This window comes from Lutjanus erythropterus, chromosome 5 (assembly GCF_056507025.1).
Source record: "Lutjanus erythropterus isolate fLutEry1 chromosome 5, fLutEry1.hap2, whole genome shotgun sequence".
Lineage (NCBI taxonomy): Eukaryota > Metazoa > Chordata > Actinopteri > Lutjaniformes > Lutjanidae > Lutjanus > Lutjanus erythropterus.
Genome location: NC_139321.1, coordinates 38,161,158 through 38,186,804, shown reverse-complemented (window position 1 = coordinate 38,186,804; position 25,647 = coordinate 38,161,158). Strand labels below are relative to the sequence as shown.

At 37.2% G+C, this 25,647-nt stretch overlaps 2 protein-coding genes across 2 annotated transcripts; both read right to left on the bottom strand.

The window, feature by feature from the left end:
• Nucleotides 1-3,240: 3,240 nt before the first annotated feature.
• Nucleotides 3,241-9,810, bottom strand: LOC146327256 (uncharacterized). Its single transcript, XM_084718474.1, has 7 exons — nt 9,738-9,810; nt 8,662-8,763; nt 6,388-6,738; nt 5,191-5,505; nt 4,951-5,093; nt 4,731-4,840; nt 3,241-3,707 (listed from the first exon to the last, which is right to left on the bottom strand). The coding sequence occupies exons 1-7, from the start codon at nt 9,808-9,810 to the stop codon at nt 3,575-3,577; spliced, it is 1,227 nt and encodes a 408-aa protein (XP_084574600.1). The 3' UTR covers nt 3,241-3,574.
• Nucleotides 9,811-13,236: 3,426 nt separating this feature from the next.
• On the bottom strand, nt 13,237-19,364 carry LOC146327255 (uncharacterized). Its single transcript, XM_084718473.1, has 7 exons — nt 19,220-19,364; nt 18,873-18,961; nt 17,206-17,307; nt 16,428-16,829; nt 16,173-16,315; nt 14,790-14,899; nt 13,237-14,310 (listed from the first exon to the last, which is right to left on the bottom strand). The coding sequence occupies exons 2-7, from the start codon at nt 18,934-18,936 to the stop codon at nt 14,172-14,174; spliced, it is 960 nt and encodes a 319-aa protein (XP_084574599.1). The 5' UTR covers nt 18,937-18,961; nt 19,220-19,364; the 3' UTR covers nt 13,237-14,171.
• Nucleotides 19,365-25,647: the final 6,283 nt, after the last annotated feature.

The window sequence follows — 25,647 nt, the reverse complement described above, 5'->3', positions numbered from 1 at the left end:
TGATGTCTGTATGTCAATTTCTTATAGTATGAAAGGTGGTTAAATGATGTGTCAAAGGTGCACTCAGGTGCTTAAAGGGATAATTCACCCAAAAATGAAAATTCAGTCATTATCTACTCACCCTCATGCCGATTGGGGCGGGATTTATTTTGTCAGTTCGCAAAACACTGCTGGAGTTTGACAGGAAACCAACGTTGCAGAATCTCCCAAACAATGGAAGTGAATGGTGATTAGTTTTCAAATGTAAAAACAACTGGAAAAAAAACAAAATGTCTCAATACTGCTTGTCCTACAAAATTCAAGTCTCTTAAAGTCCTGAGATGCTGTTTACACATTGTCACAAGACACACACACAGTTCAGACAGTGTGCATGTGAAAGTGGCTCCAAACTAAGGATCGACAGTGAAGATTCAGGCTAAAAACATGGTGGAAATAAGATTTTTTTTGGTTGACATGGCAAGTTGGGGCTTTGGGAGACTTGGATTACACCAGACGAGCAGTATGAAAGCATTTTGTGTTTATATTCTGTTATGTTTTTTTTACATTTGAAAACTGATCACCATTCACGTCCATTGTTAGGGAGATTCTGCAACACTGTTTTCCTGTGAATCTCCAAACTAAACCTGACCTTCACAACCTGGGTGAATTATTCCTTTAAAACAAATAAATTTAGCACATCACGTCACAAAACAAGCTAATGTTTTGATGCTCATAGATAGCATAGATAACGTCATCGGTTCTGTCTGAAAACCAGTGTAAACTCTGTGGCCCCCTACTGATAACTGTCTGGCACCAGTGCTGCCCACCCCTCCTCCCCTGTGGCCTGAATTCTTGATTCTTTTAGCCTGTAAAGTTATATTTGCATCTCACACAGTTATTAAATTCCCTTCTTCTTCATTCTTTCTTTGTCTTTTTATTTTTAATATTTCAGGACATACTGAAGTGAACCTTTACTGGGTTATTATATGTGGCCCCTGTTGTATTCCCCAACCCCCACTCAGACCCCATCACACACACTTAAGATATTCTTGTGGTCTCCTTTTGATAACTTTTGTAATATGTTTTCAACTCCATTCACTGGAAAGTCTTTGGAGCCCACCTGAGGATTAACTATTGTAACTAACACACTTATTTTAGCTGGAACAATGATTCTTTGCTAAACCTATCCAAGTAGTTTTTGTGCCTTTATTTTGAAAGTGTAACATATCTCTGACTGCATATTTATTGCTGCCAAATTGACAGAGTCCTGCACATGCAATTGTGCAGAGTCCTGCACATGCAAGACTATGATGTGGAAGGGGTACCTACAGCGTCATAGTTTATATAGTGTAGGACCACTGACCAAGCTGCTCTATTTGACTAATTGGCTTTTATCATGGACACACATATGGTAATGTGCAGATCTTAAAGTGATAGTTCACCCAAAAATGAAAATTCAGTCATTAACTACTCATCCTCATGCTGATTGAAGGTCAGGTTTTTAGTCCAAGAAATACTGCTGGGGTTTCACAGAAAAACAGTGTTGCAGAATCTCCCAAACAGTTGAAGTGAATGGTGACGAGTTTTCAAATGTAAAACAAAACAAAAGAAAACATAAGATGCCTCCATACTGCTCATATGATGTAATCCAAGTCTCCTAGAGCCCAGACATGCCAAGTTGACTTTCAAGACATGTACCTTTAGTCTCTCAGGTGGTGGAAAAGTGTTTTCCCCTTCACTGCATGTGCATCCACATAATCATTCACCTCTATTGCTCAAAACGTACAAAGGAAAGCAAACAAGGCTTTCAGGATCCCCATTTGCTGTGTATTTCTTTAATTCACACTGCATGAACACGTGAACAGACATTTCGGCTAATTCCTGAGTGTGCAGGCTTAATATCAAAATCACTGCATTGAGTCTGCACGTGTCAAAGGAGGAGGGAAATGTGTCGAGGCAACAGAAGCCCATTTTAACAACAGATTTTAATGTTTTAACACAAATATCACTCAGGCAAGGCATGTGCTTACATAACATTTATACTTATACATTTATTTTCATACATATTAATAAAGCACACAGCTGGTGGTTTGCAAACATACCTGAAGTTATGCCAAAGGGCACGGAATACTATACTAGATATTGATAGCAAAATCTGTTTTTGTATGCTTTATTTATATATTTTGTTTTTTGTATTTTTACAAATAGAGTAGAAAGTTTTCATTTACATAGGAACAGCCAGCTGAATGCACACACACATCAAATACAGTGAATTTCGTTGGAAAAATAGAGTTTGACACAGCATGTATCATGCACTCATTACAGAATGGTCCAGTAAATTATTAATACTATATTCTATTGAATAGCATCAAAATCATCAGCTAAATACTACAATTATGAAATGATTAACATCAACATGAACCAAAGTCGTCTTATCTGAAATCATGAAATCTAATATATAAAGATATACAGTTTACAAGAAAAATGTGACCATTTAAATGGAAATGTAGAAGTGAACAATGGGTGTAACGCCGTTTTCTGTATGTTTCCTTCAATGTGCTACGTCTATTAAAGAAAAATTGAAAACTGACATCTGTGGATTAGCCAGAGTGACAAGGACATCGTCTCTGATTGGAGACATTGCTCTTGCCATTTTTGCCATTTTTCAGTGATGTTAAAACATGGGGAGGTCAAGATGGAGATCTCAAAACCTTGGCAAATAAAGCCACTGATACCACTGGAGAAATATGAGGAATATATTTGATTGTAATTTGGGTGAACTGACCCTTTAACAGTGTCAAAGACTAAGATTAGCTGTGTTTTTGTTATTGTCTACAAATTTCATGACAAGACCAAAAACCAACAATGCACTAGTCCGTCTCGCAACACTGAATTCTTTTGTGCCACTCAGCTCCAAGTCAATGGTTCCCACTGAAAATGAAAATCCTTATATGTTGTAAACGGGCCATTTCAAACATGACTCAAGCCGGGGTCAGTAGGATATTTGTTTGGGACCATTTTCAGCTGCAGAATAATACAGATTTGTTGCTCAAGTTCAGTGGTTCCCAGACTTTTTCTGGTATGTCCCCCTTCAGAAGCCAGAAAAAAAAGTTCACCCCCCCGATCCTCCACCCTGTAATTATTATCAATTATTAACAATAACTGAGGCAGCAGCTGATCAGAAACTGATTCAAGCTGATTTTTAGTGAAATAAAGGTCAGCATGGTCAACATCAGCAAACTCTTATTTGTTAATGTTCCCTACATAAATCACATTTATTTAACTTTATTTCACTTTATTTTACTCTGTATTTCCCATTGGTCATGAAAGTAGTTCCAGTCAAATTTGACTGCAACAACAAAGTAGTTCCTACAACACAGGACTACTCCCATTTAGTTCCATAACATTGGAGAGAAGGCAGAAATCTCCAAAACTCAGCAACTCACACCAGAGCAGTATAGATGGATAAATGGCAATACAGGCCAGAGGGAAAATATGTACTTTTGATTTTGAAGTGAACTGTTCCTTTAAATATTTAAGATAAACTTTAGTCCAAAGCCACGCACCATCATTAACAGTGTAAATCATTAGGATCTTATCTTTCGCAGACAAACTTCTGTTTAATAGAACAGTCTTCATCGTTCCATTCTCCCTCCCCTGGTTTCTCCACCATTTCTGCACAGTCCTGGTTCCCACCGAAGCTGTTGGGCTGTCCGTCCTCCCAAAACCTGGTGTTCAAGATAACAGACACATAAATACTTTTTAAGCACCAAAAAGCTTCTTTTCCACTCCCACAATTAGAGAAATGCCCTTCATATCAGAACAGCCAAGGTGGTCATTTTGACAAATTTACAAAAAATACTCTTCTTTCCCTAAAATTGTCTGTATTTTTATTAAGTCTTTTTATATATATAAGTGGCCATACTGACCACACTGAAATTCTTATATTGTTGTTTTTGCACAGATGCATCTTGGTTGCTTAGCAACTATCATTGTCTCTGTTGATAAAACTTAAGTAGTGGTCTTGATTTCCAATTTCCAGACATTAAAATACAAATACCCGATTAATTAAACCCAATTTAAAAATAAAGTAGGGGAGACCAGGGACGGTGATAATTTGTTATTATTACAATAATGTTTATAATCTTATAAAATACATCAAGCTGTTCCTGGCTCCAAGTAATTCTAGATTAATTTAAGATTTGAATCAGATGGTTATTATCCTACAGAAAAATACTGCTGTGAATATATGGAGTCATTACAGTTTACAACACCTGATGGCATGCATATATATCTTTACAAAATGTACATTTTGTTGTTACTTCATTTTTATAAAGATAAACTGACAAAATACATTAATTAAATCTCTCAGTCTGGTATTTATCATGAGAAATAAAAGAGTTTGGAAGTCAGAGATTAAAATGCCTGCTTATGGCCGTATTAGTAGTAATGGGATTCTGGTACTTTAGTGTTTGCATAGTTCTGTCATTAAATAAGAAAAAACTGCATTTAAACTGATTGTGTTGCATCAGTGAGATTTCCCAACGGGAATAGAACAGCTGTCATCATGTGCAGCTGTTATGTACAGCTGTGGCCATAGAACCTGTATCACTAATTCATCACATGCATCTGTAAACTTACCTTTTACCTGTTTTACATGTTACTTATATACTGTAAAAATGCGACAAAAGGATCCAAACTTTGAAAGAAATGGAGTATTACAGAGATTCACTCCAGCAGTTAAAACTTACGTTGTGGTTACTGGGGTCCCGTCCACCCACTTCCAAGTCCCCTCTTCATATCTGTCACTCAGACCGATCCAGGCATTGTCGCCTGAGGCCAGTAATCGGTTTACCATCACCTGTTAGTGTTGCACACGGAGAAGACAAGAATGATTAAACCGTAAATATGTAACAGTCACACTGTTGTTTTTTTCCCCACTGTCATACGTTACGTTACGTTCTTTCTCACCTGTTCATCCCTGCTCTCTATGACGACCAGATTTGCACCCTTGGTGAGGCAGTGTAGTTTGCTTGATGTCCAGTCTTTCTTCAAAGTTGAAAGTTGGTAGCAGCTGATGTCAAACTTCGTCCAGCCTAACGGACATACCAAGGCTGCAAAGTGAGATCATGGGGAGGACAAAATATCACAAAAAGGATACGAATACCAAAACACACTAAATGAATGAAACTTTTATAAGAAACGTCTTACTTCTTCTTACTTTGTCGATCTCCTTCTGTAACTTATCTCTAGCTGTAGCCACAGTGCTGTAATTGGTCTGCAGCTGCTCCTTTTCCCTCTGTAGAGTGTTATAACTGGTTTGCAATTTTTCTTTTTCTCTCCGCACTAAATTGTAGTTGATCTGAAGTAGATTTTTACTTATACTCTGTGTGTTGTAGCTTCTTTGTAACCGGTCCTTGTCCCCCTTCAGTGAAGAGTAATTCCCCTGTAACTGATTAAACAAAGCCTGCAACTGATCCTTCTCTCGTTGCAGGCCGCTGTTTTTGGTCTGTAGCTGGTCTTTCCCTCTCTGTAGAGTGTTGTAATTAGTATGTAAGTTTTCTTTGTCTTTCTGCAATGCATTGTAGTTGATCTGAAGTTGATTTTTACTTATACTCTGTGTATTGTAGCTTCTTTGCAACTGATCCTTGTCCCTCCTCAGTGAAGAGTAATTCCCCTGTAACTGATTTAACAAAGTCTGTAACTGATCCTTCTCTCGTTGCAGGCCGCTGGTTTTGGTCTGTAGCTGGTCTTTCCCTCTCTGTAGAGTGTTGTAATTAGTTTGTATTTTTTCTTTTTCTTTCTGCAATGCATTGTAGTTTATCTGGAGCTGATTTCGACTATTGGTAACTGTGTTGTAGCTTCTTTGTAACTGGTCCTTGTCCCTCCTCAGTGAAGAGTAATTCCCCTGTAACTGATTAAACAAAGTCTGTAACTGATCCTTTTCTCGCTGCAGGCCACTGTTTTTGGTCTGTAGCTGGTCTTTCCCTCTCTGTAGAGTGTTGTAACTGGTTTGCAATTTTTCCTTTTCTTTCTGCAATGCATTGTAGTTGATCTGAAGTTGATTTTTACTTATACTCTGTGTATTGCAGCTTCTTTGCAACTGGTCTTTGTCCCTGTTCAGCAAAGAGTGATTTCCCTGTAACTGATTCAACAAAGTCTGCAATTCATCCTTTTGACGTTGCAGGCCACTGTTTTTGGTCTGTAGCTGGTCCTTTTCCCTCCGTAGAGTATTATAACCAGTCTGCAATTGTTCTTTGTCTTTTGACAATGAATTGTAGTTGATCTGCAGTTGGATTTTACTGATATTCAATTGATTATAACTTCTTTGTAACTGGTCCTTGTCCCCCTTCAGCGTAGAGTAATTCCCCTGCAGGTTACCACACTCGGCCTGAAGCTGGTCTTTACTTGCTGTCAGATTATTATGATGAGTCTTTAACCCCTCAAGATTCCTCTCCATGTCATTATAGCTTGTCTGTAACTGATCATTCTTTTGTTGCAAGATGTTGTAACTTGCTTGCAACTGGTCCCTCTCGTTTATCAGATTGTTGAAACTGGCATTGAACGTGTCTCTTTCAATAGTCAAAGAATTGTAACTTTGATGCAGCTGGTCTCTTTCTACAGTCAGGTTACTCAGTCTGGACTCTAACTGTTTCCTCTCTGCAGTCAAAGCATCATAGCTGCTCTGCAGTCGATCTGTTTCACCACTGTAAGTGGCTGGCGTCTGGTCTGCTGATGTGATACGGCTGATTATCTCATCTGTGAAATGCAAAACAAAAATCAATCATTTGCTTAGATTATTGGATTTTATTGTACCTGATTTCTCAAATGTTAAAGGCCAGGTGGAAAATCCCAATTCCAAAATAGTTGGGATGCTGTGTAAAGGTAAGGAATAAGTATATATTTACAAAGAACAATATAATTGATCAGTTTTAACATTAAATATCTTGTCTTTCTGTTGTATTTGATTGAATAAACACTACCGCTCAAAAGTTTGGGATCAGTTGCAAATTTCTTTGTTTCCTAAAGAAAAACACATTTACATGCAATTCACAAACAATTCTTTCCATTTCACAAACAATTCAAATTAATAAGATAATTTTCAAAGAATGATCTACATTTTTGCATAGAGGCCTGTTATCAGCAACTATCAGTCCTCTGCATCAATCTCCTAGTATGGCTGCTAATCCAAGTTAATCATTTTATAAGGCTAATTGATTATTAGAAAACCCTTTTTCAGTTGTGTTGTACAGCTGATAACCGTTGCACTAATAAGGGAGCACAAAAGGGAGCATGGCATTCTTTAGGTTAGTTTAGTATCTGAAGTATCAGCAGTTGTTTGTTTGTTTACAGGCTCAAAATGGCCAAAAAGAAAGAACTTCCTTTAGAGACCTGTCAGTCTTAGAAGAAAGGCTAAGAAAGGAAAGCTATTCAATGCGAGAAATTGCAAGGAAATTTAACTGTTTAATTTTTACTGTTAACTACTCCCCTCAGAGAGCAGCACAAACTGGCTCTAACAAGGACAGAAAAAGGAGTGGGAGGCCCCGATGCACAACTGTGCAAGAAGACAAATATCAAATACAAACAAATAATAGTGTGCAGTAGACAAAGACGCCTCACAGGTTGTCACTGGCAGCTGCACTAAATAGTACCCGTCAAACACCAGTGTCAGTATCAACAATGAAGAGGCGACGTCAGGATGCTGGACTTCATGTCAGAATTTCCAAGAAAAAGCCATATCTCAGACTAGCCAATAAAAAGGAAAGACTGAGATGGCAAATGAGCACAGGCATTGGACACTGGAAGACTGGAAGAAGGTGTTGTGGACAAATGAGTCCAAGTTTGTGGTCTTCGGATCAAACAGGAGAACATTTGTGAGATGTAGAACAAATGAAAAGATGCAAGAACACTGCTTAATACCACCAGTCAAGCATGGTGGAGGCAGCATGATGGTCTGGGGGTGCTGTGGACGTGGTAAAATAGGAGATTTGTACAGAGTGGAGGGGACCTTGAGGAAGGAAAGCTATTGCCATACCCTGTGGACAGCACTTGACAAGCCCCAGTTTCATCCTACAGCAGGATAATGACCCAAAACACACCTCAAAAATGTGTCAGCAATATTGAAAGAATATGCAGTCAGCCAGAATTCTGACTGTAATGGAGTGATCATCACAGTCTCCAGATGCGAACCGTACTGAGCTGTTGTGGGAGCAGCTTGACTGTATGGTACGGAGGAAGACTCCATCAAGCCATTCCATCTTGTTGGAGATGCTCAAAGACGCATGGAGTGAAATCTCCTCAGATTACCTTGAAAAATTGACAGATAGAATGCTTAAGGTCTGCCAGGCTGTCATTGCTGTAAAATGTGTTTTTTTTTTTTTAATGAAGGCATCGTTTGAAGTACATGTTCATCATTTCCATTAAAATAATTATTTCTACCTCTGACAATGTCAGCATGTTCTGTCCATTTGCTATATTCCCCATTCAGACTAATTTCACGTGTGTTTTTCGGAAAACAAGAAAATTTCCAACTGATCCCAAACTTTTGAGCAGTAGTGTAGGTCAAAAAGGATTTACGTATCATTGCATTCTGGTTTTATTTACATTTTACACGACGTCTCAACTATTTTGGAATTGGGGTTTATACATTACATTTTTAGTGATAACAAACAAATCACTTACAGTAGACAATCTGCCCAATGTTACCAGCCAACAAGACGGCACACAGTAATCCAAGACACACAGTCGCACATCTAGAGGGCTGCTTTCTCCTCTGAAAATCCACTAAAATGAAAGTAAGAAAACACTTTACAAAATATTTAGAATTTCTCAGAGACAGGATTTTGCATTCTCCCTTGAAAGAGAAGCACCGTCATACTTCTGTGGAAACCTAAATATAAAAGCTTTAATGAACTAATTATACAGACAAGCTGAAATGGTAAAGTTTTAAGATCATTTCTTTTAAATTTAGATTAATCAACAGTTTAGTTTCCAAATTTATGTATTATATGTTGTATGTATGTTGTATGTTGTATGGACAGTTCTGATCAAAGATTCTGAAGGAACAAAATGAATATTTTGTGTCAAATTATTGATAGTTTTTGGGTACACATCCATGTAACAAGCAAGATAATGTACAGTAAGCAGGTCGTTATTGTGAAATAAAGCCATAATCATTTTTAAATGAAAAATGTGTCACATTAATGTGTGCCAGATATTTTTTGTAAGTAACCATGTAATAAGCAGGATAACATACAGCAAGCAGGTCGTTTTTGTGAAATAAACCCCTCCAGTCATCATTCTGTCTGGATTTATTTCACTATAACGACCTGTTCACTGTACTTTATCCCTTACCCATTATGTGTTACATGATATACATATGACCCTGTCTCATTAACATCAGAACATATCTCATATCTCATCATTGTTATGATTGGTTTTGTGTGTTGGTTAGTTGGTCAATATTGTGAAATAAAGCCATAAAAACATTTTAAAATTAATATTTTGGGTCACATAAACATAAATTTGTGCCAAACCTTTTTTCTTTTTTAAGTAACAATGTAATAAGCAGGATAACGTACAATCCCTGAAATAAACTCCTTCAGTCCTGCATCATCCTGTCAGGATTTATTTCACAGTAAAGCACTGCTCACTGTACATTATCCCTGACTTATTATATACTTATTTATATAAATATGTTAGGTGAATCTAACATTCTTAATATTCTGTCTGTCCGTGTTTTCAGGTTGATACTGTACCTTTGGTAACAAGACCTTCTACTGTGAGTTTCTTTTTTATATTTGTGCCGTCATCAATTTCCATTGAATCCATTCTAATGATGTTTTTTCCTGGTTAGAGGAGACAGACATTCGAAATTAGTCATTAGACTTCAGAAGTTACTGTTTTTCCATAAATATGTATACTATAAGTACGGTCTAGTGAATTCTTTGTCCTCACTTGTGCTTGACAAAGTTTTATTTTACACATATGAAGTCTAGTAAGATGTGAAGTTTACATTGAAATCTTGCTTAATCGACTTTTCTGGTAACAAAGTTTTAATTAGACCATTTAATTTTACTGGAACAATAATCTGTACAAACATTTTAAATAATACTGCAGTGAAAGTGAAGTAGTGATAGTTACATTTACTTGCAGAATAATATTCAATAATCTAAGTTGGAATTAGTGTGCACTTACCTTGGATCTGAGAAGGTAAAAAGAAGTCAGAATCAGCACAGCTGCATTCACATTAAGATGCTGTTACTGATTAATAACACACCCAGCAGAACTAAATGTACAGTATGTTCATGCAGCATTATTTATTGTGCAGGAAACAGGATGCTCCTTTTGCCCATGTCATCAAACTCTGATTGGCCCGAAAAATACTTCACAATTGTTCGGGTCAGATTTCAGGTCATTTTTGGACAAAATAATTAAAAAAGACAAAGTCGAGTTCATCACAGAGAGGTGGATCCCTCTCAGGCTCCAGTCTTTAACAATCTGTGCTTTCTGTTCCTTTTTCCCACAGATTACTATATTGTATGTGAAGCATAAATGAACTGAACATTTATAAGAAACGTCTTACTTACTGTCATCTTGTTAGTCATGTCTTTGCGTTTTGTTAGCTAATAGTTTACATAAGTTCAAATCACTATTAGTTTGCTCCTCACAACAGATTTTAATTTCTTATTTATTCAAGCAAAAGAGTATAAATACAATTGTATTGTCACAGGGAAAAATTGGAAAATTGATCCAAAGCAGCCATTATGACTCATTTGAAGAGTGTTTAATCTCTCTCTTCAACTACAATTGTCTGCGCTGGCTCACTGATCAAAACTGATGAGTTGATTATCATTGAAATTGTCAAAATCTTCACACCTTCCAATCATTCTTCCATTGTTTGAGCCAACACATGCATAAAAGATCCATTCAGTTGTCAAAATCTGACAGACATACAACTATAAAATAATAAAATTACTGAATATGTGTTCCTTTTTTCTGTGTACTACAGTATTCAACAGTATTGATATTTCCCAGTAAAGTTTTCTGAAAATAAAAGCTCAGTGTGATACACAATAGCAGCTAAATATTCTTCCATCTGGGTTTTCTATTAAACATCTATGACACATTCAGGGCCAGCATTAAAGGTATGGAAATATGACTTTCTCAACAGTTTCTGACTCACTCAGTCCCAAGTCCATGGTTCCCACTGAAGATCAAAATCTGTCAAAACAGGCTACAAATGTAAATACACATATGTGGAAATACATATCAAAAAATTAGCATATGGGCACTGTAAGTTTTAGCAGACGCTACTCAAATTGGAGTAAATATTGCATTTGTTGGGGACTATTTTCAGCTGTGGATTAATACACAATTGGTTCTCTGGTGAGTATTTCCATAAGCAGGATTTGTGTGTGTGTGACACTGACTCAGAATGAACTACAGTACGTGTGTGTTCATGTGAGGGCATTCATGACGACAGCATTTTAATTGTCATCGACTGCTCCCAAAAAGCTGTTTGGCGAGTCACATGCAGGTTTTGGGAGTAACAGATTACTTCAGAATAATCTGGATGCCAAAAAAGATAACTGTATTCCATTACAGTTACAGATAAAATACATGATCAGATTACAGATACATTAAGTAAAAACAGGGATTATTAGTAGTATTAAAGTTTCAAAATAAAGAAAGATATACTACCAGGCACATAATCATTTATCATGGCCTCTAGTGAAAAAAACGCTTCTCTGGGTGGAAATTTAGTCATTTCTTGTCTTTAAATCAATCAATAAATTACACAAACAAAGGAAGGAATAGATGGACAAGCTAATAAACCTGACAACAAACATAAAATACTTAGAGCTGCAATGTTCAATCTATTATTAATTGACTATTAAATTAATCTGCATCTACTTGGATAATATATTTAAGAAAAAACATCAGAATTCTCTGATTTCAGCATCTTAAATGTGAATATTTTCTGCTTTCTTTACTCCTCTCTGACAGTAAACTGAATATTTTTGAGTTGTGGACAAATGTTGTGACATTTATGGACCAAACAATTAATCGATTAATATCAACCAATTAATCAATGGTGAAAATAGTTATTAGTTGTAGCATTAAAAACACAAAGTAGGCTAAACTATTGCATCATATTTTATATAAAAAAAAATCCAAAAGTAACGGAAAGTAATTACTTTAATATTGTAATACTTAGATGTTTCTTAATATATTTTAACAGGTAATTAGTAACTGTATGGGAAGACAATTTTAAAGTAACCCTGCCAATCCTGGTCACAGGAGATATGTCACATTTTTTTTTACCTAATAAAAATAATTGATTCTCATCAAAATGGTCTCAAATACAACCAGTAAAGAGTAAACTAATGTAGGGACTAAGCCACCAAAAATCTTGTCTGAGCTGGAGATATGTTTGACTGCAGTAAAAGTGACTGTCAGGGAAAGTGGGAGTCTTCCTATCACTACCTTAAATTCTGTTTATTTAACATGTCTGACCACAGATGAATGATAAGTCTGCAGCAGAGGCAGAAACCTGCAGCTCTTTTGCCCCCTCCAGGGGCTGCCTGTGGCTTTGACAAACAATTATATGGAAATTAATAGCTTTTTTTTTTTTTAAATCATTGTTGTAGGTCCAGAATAATTCTTACTTTTTCCATCGCCTACATCTATAGCTTGTTGCCTTTCCATCTAAAGTTTGCCGAGTCTCTGTAGGCTAGGTATGGATACCAAATCCAAAAAGAGAAAATAGAGAATTAAATTGTTGCAGCTCTGGACAGATTCTTTTTTTGGCCAAAAATGTGTCTTTTGAGACTGAGAGTAAAGGTTGTAGACCCCTTGTCTACACTGATGCAGTGTTGACTAGTGGTTTTGATAGTTGACCAGTTAATTCTTCAGTACAACTTTGAAATTTGAAAAACTTTGGTGGTCCACCAAAACCTTTCATTGCAACTCTGTTCAACACACAAGTCTAATCACACCAGTGATTACATATGAGATATGTTGCAGCGTTAATGAGACAGGTTACCAAAAACAGTGTAACACCTGTAAAACTAGGTCAGATAAATATCACATAACACATAATAAGTAAGGGATAATGTACAGTGAGCGGGTCAATATTCCACAATAACGACCTGCTCACTGTACATTATCCTGCTTATTACATGGTTACTTACAAAAAAAGTATTTGGCACACATTTATGTGACACATATGATTGATTTTAAAATGATTATGGCTTTATTTCACGATAGTGACCTGTTCACTGTACATTATCCTGCTTGTTACATGGGTGTGTACCCCAAAAAATCAATAATTTAAAATGATTTTAATGATTTAGCAATGATTATATTGATCCTCTGGAGTCTATGATCAGAACTGGGTCCTTAGCAACTGCCTTTTATTCATAGGAAAGGTCTGTTATACATAGCAAGGGTCTGCTATACAGAAATAGCAGACCTTAGAATGCTGTAATCGACCAATCAGAGTTGAGTATTCAACAAAGTCATGTAATAGCATGTAATAACTAGTAACTTATTCTGTCACAGCCTACCTTCAGCATTATTTCCATTGTCTTGATTAAAACACTGTGCTAGTTTTACTAGCTGTCATCTGTCCCAATTTGCTGATTTAAAAACATCCAGGATTGCCTGGGTTGTCAGGACATGAGACGGCGTTCGGCAAGAGGGGCTGTTGTCTGATGGGGCTGCAGCCCCAACTAATGGCAGGCAGCTGCATAACACCTTGGAGGCAAAAATTAATTTACATGGTGCATGAATAAAATATTGCTTAATAGTTTAACCAGCTAGCATTTCCAATGCCAACTAGTGAGAGTGATGACATTTAATCTTGTAGTTGACTAAGCGTGCATATCCCTAGTAACAACATGCAATAATAACGTAATTTAAATGAAAAATTTCAAAATCAGAATTAATCCAAAATGTTTTATGGTCATTTTGATTCAATTTTTATAAAACTGGAGATTAACCCTAACCATCACGGCTCACCAGTGGGCCACAGCCCACACTTTGGGAATCATTGCTCTATTTCATGTTAATGAAGGAATAAGATAATTCGAAGACTTGATTCATTTTTTGCTTTGGTCTTTTCATAGGTTTGTTGACAATAAACAAATATAGTATAACAACAGACTGAAACACTGAAGATTCTGATCTTATTGCTCGCAGATAAAGATTTTCTCAGCAAAACAGCCAGCATCATTCCATTCTCCCTCTTGTTCTGATGGTGTCGCCACCATTTCTCCACAGTCCTGGTTCCTGTCATCACTGCTGGGTTGTCCCGCCTGCCAGTACCTGATGCACAAGACGACAGGGGCATGAATGCATTTTACAGCAGCCAGGTTTCATTTCACAGCTGGCCCTGACCTGTTGTTTCTGCCCCAAACTGTGACTGAAGGGATGGTAACCCAGTTTTTCTTTTATATCTCAATTTGCATATATGGTCCTATGTAGAGTCTTCATGTATTCATAGAATTTTTAAAACCGCCTCCATCACCACCTCTGCATGTATTGAAACACATTCACACAAGATAATGAATTTCATTGAAACCAGTGTCTCTAGAGATAAGGTTGCATAAGGTCTTAGTTTGACAGTACATCACCAGAACGTATTCAAATTATTCAAAATACTAGCTGAATACTGCGGAGCTGCAGAGTTCTTTGATACAATAAATGAAAAGTTGATTCATTAAGGAACTGTTCCAATTACTCTATAATAAATTCATGATCCTGTGAGGTATTTCACTTCATTCTCTCTCGCAGTTAAAACTCACGTTGTGGCAACTGGAGTCCCATCAACCCACATCCAAGTCCCCTCCTCAAGACTGTCAGTCAGACCAATCCAGGCATTGTTCTCTGATCTCAGTAACCCGTTGATAAATACCTGTTAATGTTGCACATGGACAAGAGTGATTAAAACATCAATATACAATTTTTTTTTTTTTACCAAAAGTCCCACTTTGATAGACATTTGTCAGCTCTAGGTAGCTAACGTGACACATACAATTGACACTTCACTAATCCCCGCCCTCCTTAGTTACTGTTGCTACGTCTTTCCATTCTCACACTGCACATGTCCAGTTTATAGTGATAGCTGTGGCAGATTTAACTTTGAAATTTGGGGGGAATTGTTGAAACATCCTTTCTGTGATTCCACAGAGAAATAAATAAAAGCAGCTCCTCATTTCTAGCTGACGACCATGGATTTTGTCAGCTAAAATGACTCTTGCTAGCAGATTTCATAAGTGTAGCTGGCTAATCTAAGCTAATGCTAATGTTAAAACTGCTTGAGTCAGCTGACTGGTCCGTCTCCAGCTGGTTTTTAATGTTTCCCTCTGACATATTTTTAAATGAGAACCCTGAAAAAGGTCTGAAATATGTTAAATTATTTAACTGCTCTGTATATGATGAACGTTAAAGCTAAAAGACTGAGGCTAAAGCTACATCCTAGCAAAGACTAGTCAGACAGTGAATGTATATGATAAACAATAGAAATACATTCATTGTCATGCAGGGATTAGATTAAAGAAATTGTTCACCCAAAAATGAAAATTCAGTCATCATCTACTCACTTTCATGCTGGTTGAAGGTCAGGTTTAGTTTTTTAGTCCACAAAACACTGCTGGAGTTTCAATGTTGCAGAATCTCCCAAACGAATAGTGACCAGTTTTCAAATGTGAAAAAAAACCCAAAAGACCAAAACCAAAAAAAAATGCCTCCATACTTCTCATCTAGTGTAATCCAAGTCTCCTAAAGCCCCAACATGCTGTTCACTTGTGCATGCAAACGTCACAACACACACACACAGTTCAGACGGTGTGCACACACACGTGAATGTGGCTCTTTGTAAACTGGTCACCATTCACTTCCATTGTTTTCCTGTGAAACTCCAGCAATGTTTTGCTGACTAAAAAACTAAACCTGACCTTCATTCAGCATGAAGGTGAGTAAATAATGACTGAACATTCAATTTTGGGTGGACTACTACTACTACTTAGCAGCAGTTAGCCCTTAGTATGATAATATGCTGCCCATATGCTATATGAATTCAGCAGGTGACCAAAATCTTGCAGTTCTTACATATCGTCTTTCAAACACTTACAAATAAAACACTGTTTTTTCTTCCTTGTTGATACCTCCACTTCTTTCCGTCTCACCTGTTCACCTCTGCTGTTTATGACGACCAGATCTGCTCCCTTGGAGATGCACTCTTGTCTGCTTGATGTCCAGTTTTTCTTCTCAGTTGAAACAAAGTAACAGCTGACGTCAAATTTCTTCCATCCTGTTTGACAGATCATGGCTGTGAAGTGAAAACATGGAGGGACAGAGTATTACAAAAAGGCTAAAAACTACAGAAACACTGATTTTAATTGTACACAAAATGATTGAATCTTTTATGACAAACATCTTACTTCTTATTTGAACCACCATCCTACTGATCTTGTCTTGAAACTGTTGCGCTACGTTGAGGCCACCCCTAACCAAAGCATCGAAACGCGTCTGCTTCTTGTCTTTTTGCATGTTATTATAAATCATTTGCAGTGATCTGGAGCTGATCAGAGGTTGAGTCTTACTTATATTCAGTGTATTGTAGCTTTTTTGCAACCGGTCATTGTATAACGTCAGTAGAATGTAATAGCTCTGTAACTGAGTAAAAAAAGTCTGCAACTCCTCAAAATTCATCTGCATGTTATCACAGCTCGTCTGTAATTGATCACTTTCTTCTTTCAAAGTGTTGTAACTTTGCTGCAACTCGGCTCTTTCTTCAGTCACGTTACTCAGTCTGGCCTCTGCTGACGTGTGCTGCCTCACATCTGTGAAAGAAAAAGAAATAATGATAAAAACATACTTTTATTACTTTTTCAAGTATTGAAAAAAATGCTGATTTAATTAAATTTTGAAAATATGTTTTGTCTCTTTAATATTTTATATGGTTATCTACAACAACAGCTGCACCTGCTTTAGTCCAGATGGCAGTTGCTATTTTTATTTTTTATTTTTTATGATTCTACAATATTTTTAGTGACAACAAATTTTAAAAATGCTTATATTATTGTATTTCATTCCTTTTTATTTCATGTAATTATTTACAACATAAGCTGTTACTAGTTTTTTCAGTCATTAAAGGGCAGGCAGCAGCCTACTAAATACATAATTCATATTTTTAGTGATAATTAACAAATTACTTACAGCAGATAATCTGTCCAATGTTTGCAGCCAACAGGGCGGCGCACAGTAATCCAAGATACACAGTCACACATCTAGACGGGTGCTTTCTCCTCTGAAAATTCACTAAATTAAAAAAAAAGAAGTTAATTGTTTGCCAAACTTTTTTGTCAGTAGTTAAAGTTTTTAACACAAATACTGTGTTGTATCCTCCATGTCACAGGGAGACAGTGTACCAAAAATACATTTGAAAAACTCAAACCCAGCAACCCAGTCACTCAAAATACGACCTTGTTGGGAGCAGTTTCATGTTTGAACTACTTTAGTTTTGCAGTAGTTCCAACATAAAACTGCTCACAACAAAGTCTGTGGATTATCATGACTAACCAGGTCATGATTTTTGGAAAGAGACACTGGATTTTAAAATTTCAAATGTTTTTCTTTGTTGGTGATTTGAGCACCATAAGCTGAGTGCCATTTAGTCCCATTATACTAGAGACAGGCAGACATCTCTACAGCTGATATCTCCAAAACTCTGCAGTTCACACCAACGAAAATTTAGATGGATAAATAGCACTACAGACAAGAGGAAAAATATGTATTTGGGGTGAACTATCCCTTTAAGACTTTACACAAGATTCATTTGGCTGTATCAAAAATACGGTCTCCATCTGTATAAGCTGCTGCATTAATGCAAAACTACAGAAACATCTCAAAACTAAAAAATATGAATTACAAATTAGAAATAGTAACAAGGAAATGATAATTTAAGATTACATTGCATCACTCACTCAAAAGAACCGTCACCCTGAACATAATCCAGACAGAAATGATGTTAACCAGTACAACATAATTTGGAAAATAATTAAGTTATTTATGAGTAAAATTTATAAAAGACAGTTTCCTCTTTACCAGATTCTACCCGTGACATAGAAGTACTCCCTTACATCTTTACAAACACAAATATACAAGCTTTTATGAGCTACTTATACACATCAGTTTAAATGGCAAAAGTTAGTTTAAAGCGACAGCTCATCCCAAAATCAAACATACATAACTTTCCTTTAACCTGTAGTGTTATTTATCCATCTAGATTGTTTTGGTGTGAACTGCAGACTTTTGGAGATATTGGCTGTAGAGATGTCTGCCTTCTCTTAAATATAATAGAATTAGATAGCATTTGGTTTGTGGAGCTCAAAGCAACAAGAAATATATTTAAAAAACATAAAAATAAAACCAGTGTCTCCAAAAATCATGACCTGATTACTGAAGATAATCCACAGATCTTGTTGTGTTGTTTCATAGGAGCTGTTTTCTTTCTACTGAACTACACTTGCCAAACATTTCACTGCTTGGAAAGAAGTGTGCATCTACTCATGGATGAGAGACTCGTGCTTGTGACAGCGCGTGATGTAAAAATTAAAGGCATCCTCCTCTGCTGAGCTGTAACATTAGCACTGAGCTAGCTAGCATGGTGACACAGTTGGCAGCTGTAGTTTGGCGGAAGGAAGCTAGTTTCTGCCTGAAATTGCTCACAACAAGGTCTGTCAATGATTTTTAATAACAAAGTCGATGATTTCAGCAACTCACACCAAAACAATCTAGACAGATAAATAGCTGTTAGTCTCCAAGAGAACATGGATTACACTTTTATTAGTTGTAGCGACTATTCTTAATTATTGATACTGTACCTTGACTTTGCTTTGTAAGGTTCTGAATTTTGTTTGCGTCATCACTGACTTCCATTAAATCCATTCTGATAATGATCTCACTGGTTTTCCTGTTTAAAGGAGACATTTCTTTGTAAAGACAAAAAAGACAAAAACAGGTTCTGAAGTCTTCTAAGGTAGCTTTTTTTTTCTACTCTTTTCAAGTCAACCTTAAATTATTGCATGCTTTGAGCCAAAATCTATAATCTTGTTTGCTATTCAAAGTGAACTGGAGTGAAAGTGAATAGTGAAAGTGAATCTTATTGAATTTATTTGCAATATAATATCTAACAATCTAAGTTGGAAATAGTCTTAAAATATGCTCTTACCTTGGATCTGAGAAGGTAAAAAGAAGTCAGTATCAGTACGACTGCATTCACATTAAGATGCAGCCTCTGATTTACAACAAACAGCAAAAATGAATCCACATTTAAGAGCTCAGTTATTTATCGTCCAGAAAACAGGATGCTCTTTTTGCCCATGTCATCACATGTTTAATTTAAACCTCTAACTCCAGTTGGTCTGAAAACACCTTCATGATGTCAACATTCTCAGATTTCTCAATTTTGGTCAGAATTTTTTGAGGAAACATCAGCCAGATGAAGTTGCCATGGAGAAGTGGTTTGGTTTTTTTACTTCCTCTCACTGCTTGTTCCCTCTCAGGCTCCAGCTGTTCATCATCTCTGGTTTCTGTTCCCTTTAACAGCAGGTTTTTTACGGCCCGCTGAGGGTCAAATGAGTGGAGGCCAGCCATATTGCAAATTTTATTTTTGAATTTAGAGGCAAACATAAGGATGGTCACCCAGTCTGACCATCCAAATATTTCATTCCAGAGCCAAGTATCTTCAGTCCAGATCACCTTTAGATTTGGTGCAGGTATTCATCCTCCTTGAGGCTGTACTTCATCATGTCAACATGCTAACATGCTCATGATGACAATATTGCAGCTCATTTTTTAGCAGATACAAACATTTACCATATTCACATCTTAATTTGGCATTAGCATCCTAATATTTTGGGCAGCACAGTGGTGGGTTAGTGATTACAGTTCATCCTGAGGGGACAATGAATGTCAGAGCCAAATTTAATGGTGATCCATCCCATAGTTGTTAATAAAAAGTCACCACGGTCATCATGATTCATCCTCTGAGGATCATGAATGTCCCTGCATAACTTTCTGACAATCTAAGTTATTGATAAATGAAAACTTTGACCTCATGGTCATGCTAGGGAAAAATCTGGGGATCACCAAAGTTATCAGTGTTTCTACACTAAATGTCATGGTAATCCATCAAATAGTTGTTGAGTTATTTCAACCTGGGTCAAACATCAAATATCACCATCCTTATAGCCATGTTCTATTGCTCGACATTAAAATAAATAATCAAAAGATTGTTGCAGAGATTCATGGTCCTTGGAGGCTCAGTTCTAAAAGCTAAAGCTAAAGTCTCAGTGTGGGTTTTTTGTGTATTTTGACAGGGTTTTTGTTGTTGTTGTTGTTTGACCCTGATGTTTCCTTTACTACCACAATCAGAACAAAAATGTATTATTAACATACCTTCCTCAGTAACATATATTGTGCCTAAACAACTGTACAAATTGTTTGCTAATGACCCCCAAAACAACATACAGGCTATGATCATTCTTAAAACAAGTAGCGAGTACCAGCAACCAGGAGGGTAATTACATTAGGTAAAGGCTGGCAATTAGGCCCCATGCCACCAAGGCCCCATAAAATATCTCATAAAATTATGGGTAAGACAAGTCCCTACAAGTATAGTAAAAAAAAAAAAAAAAAAAACTCCCATCACCATGAACAATTAATCAAAATTTTATTGAAATCACAATATAGCCTATAGCAATTTTCGAATTGCAGGAGGTGCAATATGTGTCAAACTAACATTTTTAATGATATATCATGCCTTAGAAATGTCCTGGTCTACATCATATTTTTATACACTTAAGAAAGTATCTTTGTTTGGCACAGATCCATGCAAAAATCACACCATAATGATATGTTTTAAATGAAAATTAGATTATTCATCTCTACCATCCATACCCGATTCTACGCCCCTAATCAAAAAAAAATGTGATGGATCACATTTTAGAACAAGACTTTAGGGCCCCTTTTGATATAAAGTCTGTAATTGTTTCCACTCAGTCATCGAAACACATCTCTCTTCGAAAGATTTAACCAACATTTCCTTTTAATTCTCATCTGATGATTCACCTGAGCATTTCACAAGTCACAACACAGCTGAGGACTCTCTGAAAGCGTCATTGAAAAGCAGCCATGATAGCAAGCTATCAGCACCAAGAGTTTCTTAGATGCAGCTGTGGCGCAGACGTCAGCCCCGTTGGCAGCTGTAGCGAAACGCAGGGAAAAACAAGCCGGGAAACGTGACTGCAAAAATATGTCATTTGTCAAAAAAAATGTCAGAATGACAGAAACGTTTGTTAAGTTGGCATGTGCCAGACGTCGTGTGCCAGTTGATGTTTTGATTTTGCTCACTGCTGCGGTAGACATCGGGGGGAGAAGACAGGCTGTCAGGGCAGCTGCTGTGCTGTACTTAAGTATCGACCCCCCCCCCCTTTCCCTGTGAAGCACTCAGAGCCCTCTCTGAACTGTTGTAGGAAACATGAATGTTTCTCTGGCTCTGGCAGACTGAGCTGTTTGAATTGCTTTGCAGAGATCAGATAGTCCTGGGTGCTGAATTCAAGCCTTGTTGTGCTTGACTTCAGGTCTGCAGCTACACATACTATGAAAGAATCTCAGTGCCTTTTCTGGAAGATTAACTCCCAGTATTGTTGCAAGTTGGAAGAGTAACATAGCCACAGAGATAAGCAGGAAGAAAGAGATTCACAGAACTTATTTAAGAAAAGATCAAGATGTTTGCAACACCCCACTGTAGATGAAACTTTTTTCAGAAAAAAAAATGAAGCAGCAAGAAAAAAAAATCAAGCTGAGTTCATATTTTCATCTGTTTTAGATCATAATTATACCCTGTGCAAGCTTGCAGGTTCCCATTTTATTTTGAATGTTGAATAATCAGCTAAATGTGTGCATGCTTCATGGACCTCGCTAAATACAGAGGATGATTCATATGAATAAATGTGTATTTCCTTAATAAACATCCCCCCAGCTGTCATACCAAATTACATTGTTCAGCACACTATTCTGAGCCTGGCAAAAGGGCATTTTTATATTCAGCAGCTAAATGGATGAATTAGATTAATTTGCAAGATATTTCATCTTCATTTGGAAAAAGTTCTCACTGTATCAGGTGTTCATATTTTAAGCTACACTGGAAAACAGGTCCATAATCATTGTAGGGAAGGATCATTATTAATAACTGTCAGTGGTTCCAAACCATGGGGGTCGGGACTCCACGAGGGTTTTTCCAAAATAAAGTCAGAAGAAATCAGTAGTGACAGAATGACTTTTGAATGGTCGGAGCATCCAGCTTTGGATGACCTAGTATTAATACTAGAGCCACACCAACATATCAGTCAACCGATATTATCAGCCTGCAGAAGTTGTCGGCCTGCAAAATAATGCACATTTTTATTTGCCTACCAGCTTTAGCTGGTATCCATATGCTACCATCTAAACATATAGAGTACATGCAATATCCCATTAAAAAGCTTTAATTTTATGTATATATTATCCTCCAAAAGTGTACAAATGTTTGTTAAAACTTTTGACAGATCATTGCAAAAAATGTGTGTTTATGCATGTTCTGTATTACGAATATTGGTCCATATATCAATGTCGTAATTTTTTTTTACTCCTGGTATCTGCCCCAGAAATCTAGAGATGCACTGGTAGCAATTTTCTTGGCCGATTCAGATTTCTTTTTTTTAAGGACCTAACCTGCTGATTTTGATTTTCAACTGTGATCGACAGAATACAAACATTTTTGGAACTTTTGTTTAATGTAAAATTAAATTGGATGTTCATAATCAAACACTGACTGTTGAATAACTTTCATATTTTCTCCAAAAGTGCTCCAAGTTACAGCCAGTCCTTATTATTATGTTATTATATTAAAATTATGCACCAGAGGGAGCATGACTGCAAGATCTAGAGAACTTAATTTCACCTCATCACATGTGGAAGCAGAGGTAACAAACCTGAGACTGGCACAATGTAACAGTTTGCTGGAATAAAGATTTGCAGTAACAAAAACAGAAGCAGAAGTTAAACAAGTCTGGATGAGAAAAACATTTGAAGAGATGCATCAACACAGGTTGTTTATTCTTCAGCCAGAACAGGAGGTGAGATTTGAACTGTCAGTCTGTGAACAGCAGTCTGCTGCGGGCTAACATTAGCATGAAGAGCTACAAAGTTTATTGTTGTTCTTTGACAGCGTCAGTTGCTCAGCTGCTCCATCTCCTTGTAGACTGTCTGTCCTGTCTTTATCTTGTTCTTGGAACCTATTGCTAACACTGACTCCATGCAAGCATGTGTGTGAGTGTGTGAGTGGCTGTGACCAGTGCTGTTGTGGTTGTGACGTTACTGTCTGGTCAGTTGATCAGTGCATCCCTACAAAAATCCAGTATTGTTTGGACCCCAGGCAACAGGCCAGTGAGCCAACAAGTATGGTTGATCAGCATACATGTCAGCCTCCAGACATCATAGCCTAAATCTGGAGACCAAACCTAACCAGGGTATTTGTTTTCCTGCATTCTGGTGAATTTATTAAGTAATTTTGCTGCCAAAATGTGGACTCAGGAGAAAAGGGGGACGGTAGAAAATGGGACCTTCAGGAAAATCTGATGGGTTGGCAAATAGCTACATCTACAAACACTACAAACACAAACACTAACACTGGCAGCTAAATGAAGCTATTGATGGTGCTGTCTGAGAAATAAGAGCTGTGATAAATACCATTCATTTTATTTTTTATATTTTTATTATTTTTATTTTTTTTATTTCATTTGTGGCACTCATCTCCAGGAGCAGTTCTAGGGTACTCTCCTAAAACAGCGTTAGTGGGAATCACAAGAAAGTTTCAAAGGAACAGAGACACAAAGCATCCCTGTAACCATAGTAACTCACTGTCACTCTGTGCACACGGTGCGATCGGAGAGGGAGACGCGCTGTGCTGAAGAGATATTGACTAATTTGTGTAAAGGCTGTTTCTCACTTTCCCACTTAACTGTCTGTCCACACACTGTCCTATTATGAATTTCTCTTTCATTGCATGAGAAAATGGGCGTGTTAATACCAGTGGGGATGTTTAATAGCAGATCTGCTACTGAACTGAATCAGAGCATCACTACATCACACTGCACCTTGCTGTTGGGATGTGTAGGTGCTGTAGGAGGGGTGTAATGTCTGATCATAGTACCTGGCTTAGGCGTTACCACATTACCATACATACTTAACAACCCTCGCAATTTTCCTGTTAGGTTCCCGTCTTTCATTTCCCTCTTCCTGTTTCCTCCTGGGATCATAATTATCCTGTGTTTCTCCTGGTTTCTGACACATTTTCACACCTCTTTTTCCTTTTCACTATCACAACCTCTTTCTGGCATAAACCCTTCAACTCCAAAAGTCTACTGACAACACAGATACACCAAACCAGACCAAAAAAATATATATATATCTTTTCCTCAGAAGAGTTTTAAAGGAAAGGAGCATGCATTTTGTAAAATCTGTTGCATCAATTTTCTTTTAGGAGCAGGGCAAAAACTGTTTTTTTTTTTCTCTATTCTTTCCTGAGAATTTGAAGTGAAATTAAAAGTATTTGACATAAAAATGCTGATTTAATTATTTTAATTCTTTACAAGTCTTCAAAATGTAGGAAACAAAGCCTCAGAAAATCTTTGTTGTTTCGAAATCCTCCCTGTTCTCATTGTTGCCTTTATTCCTGCGCCAGTGGAAGCAATAAAAACATAAATGTGATCTTTTTATTAAGAAAAATCATTTGGTTACAATTTTAAAACTGTTTGTGAAATGCTGGTGACGTTTGTCTCTCCAAGACTTTAAAAATCAATCAGATTGAACAGTCTGAGATGGAAAAATCCCTTGTTATTGTAACTTCTCCTAACTCATGCCCACATGACGGCCCTGTTTACACCACTGACCTAAATGAAAGATGGATAATGCCTCTTCACTTCCTCTCGCTGCACAAAGCTGAAGCCAAAATATCCCAGATACGAGTGCTGCCATCTTGCACAGGTGACATCATTTGGAGCCTGAGTCTGCGCAGTAGTGACCAGCACTGGAGCCGCGCTCTCGAGTTTCCATCCACGCAGTCAGCTGACTCATGGCTGTTTCACGCTGCGTGCTTGAGCAGCACATGTGCAAAGTGTTACCTGTTAGTTTTTCATTTTTGCACCCATATTAGCAGATGAGAGCGTTCACATGTGTGCAGTGCTACTCACATGTGTGTCAGGTGCAGCTGTAGCCATGGCTCATCTTGAGATGCAGAGATTTTGGAGGCTTTTTTCTGCGTGATGCACATGAATCTCTGCTAAAATACACATTAAAACGATTTGTTGATGGTCATATTGACAGTCTATCAGCAGCAGGACCCCTCTCACTACAGATTCATTGCTTAAATCTGTGCAAGATGTCACAGACATGAAAAAAATCAGGTCTCTTCAAACTCTTCTGCAAACTCCATGTAGAAAGACAAGGCTTTCAGTAGCCACCTCGCAGCAAAATGGCAGTCCGTGTGGAAACCACAGCATGTGTGAGCCGCAGCAGTTTAGCGATGGTGCTGCCACACATGGCTCCAGCTGTCAA

Bases quoted from the DNA above. Each gene is read 5' to 3' on its own strand.
- LOC146327256 (XM_084718474.1), bottom strand. From the start codon at position 9,810: ATGGATTCAATGGAAATTGATGACGGCACAAATATAAAAAAGAAACTC. The intron at 5,094-5,190 runs GTAAGACGTTTC...CTCACTTTGCAG, and splicing joins GATCGACAAAGTAAGAAGAA to CCTTGGTATGTCCGTTAGGC. The intron at 4,841-4,950 runs GTGAGAAAGAAC...CAACACTAACAG, and splicing joins TAGAGAGCAGGGATGAACAG to GTGATGGTAAACCGATTACT.
- LOC146327255 (XM_084718473.1), bottom strand. From the start codon at position 18,936: ATGGATTTAATGGAAGTCAGTGATGACGCAAACAAAATTCAGAACCTT. The intron at 17,308-18,872 runs GTACAGTATCAA...TTTTTAATTTAG, and splicing joins CCTTACAAAGCAAAGTCAAG to TGAATTTTCAGAGGAGAAAG. The intron at 14,311-14,789 runs GTGAGTTTTAAC...CTTGTGCATCAG, and splicing joins GGGACTCCAGTTGCCACAAC to GTACTGGCAGGCGGGACAAC.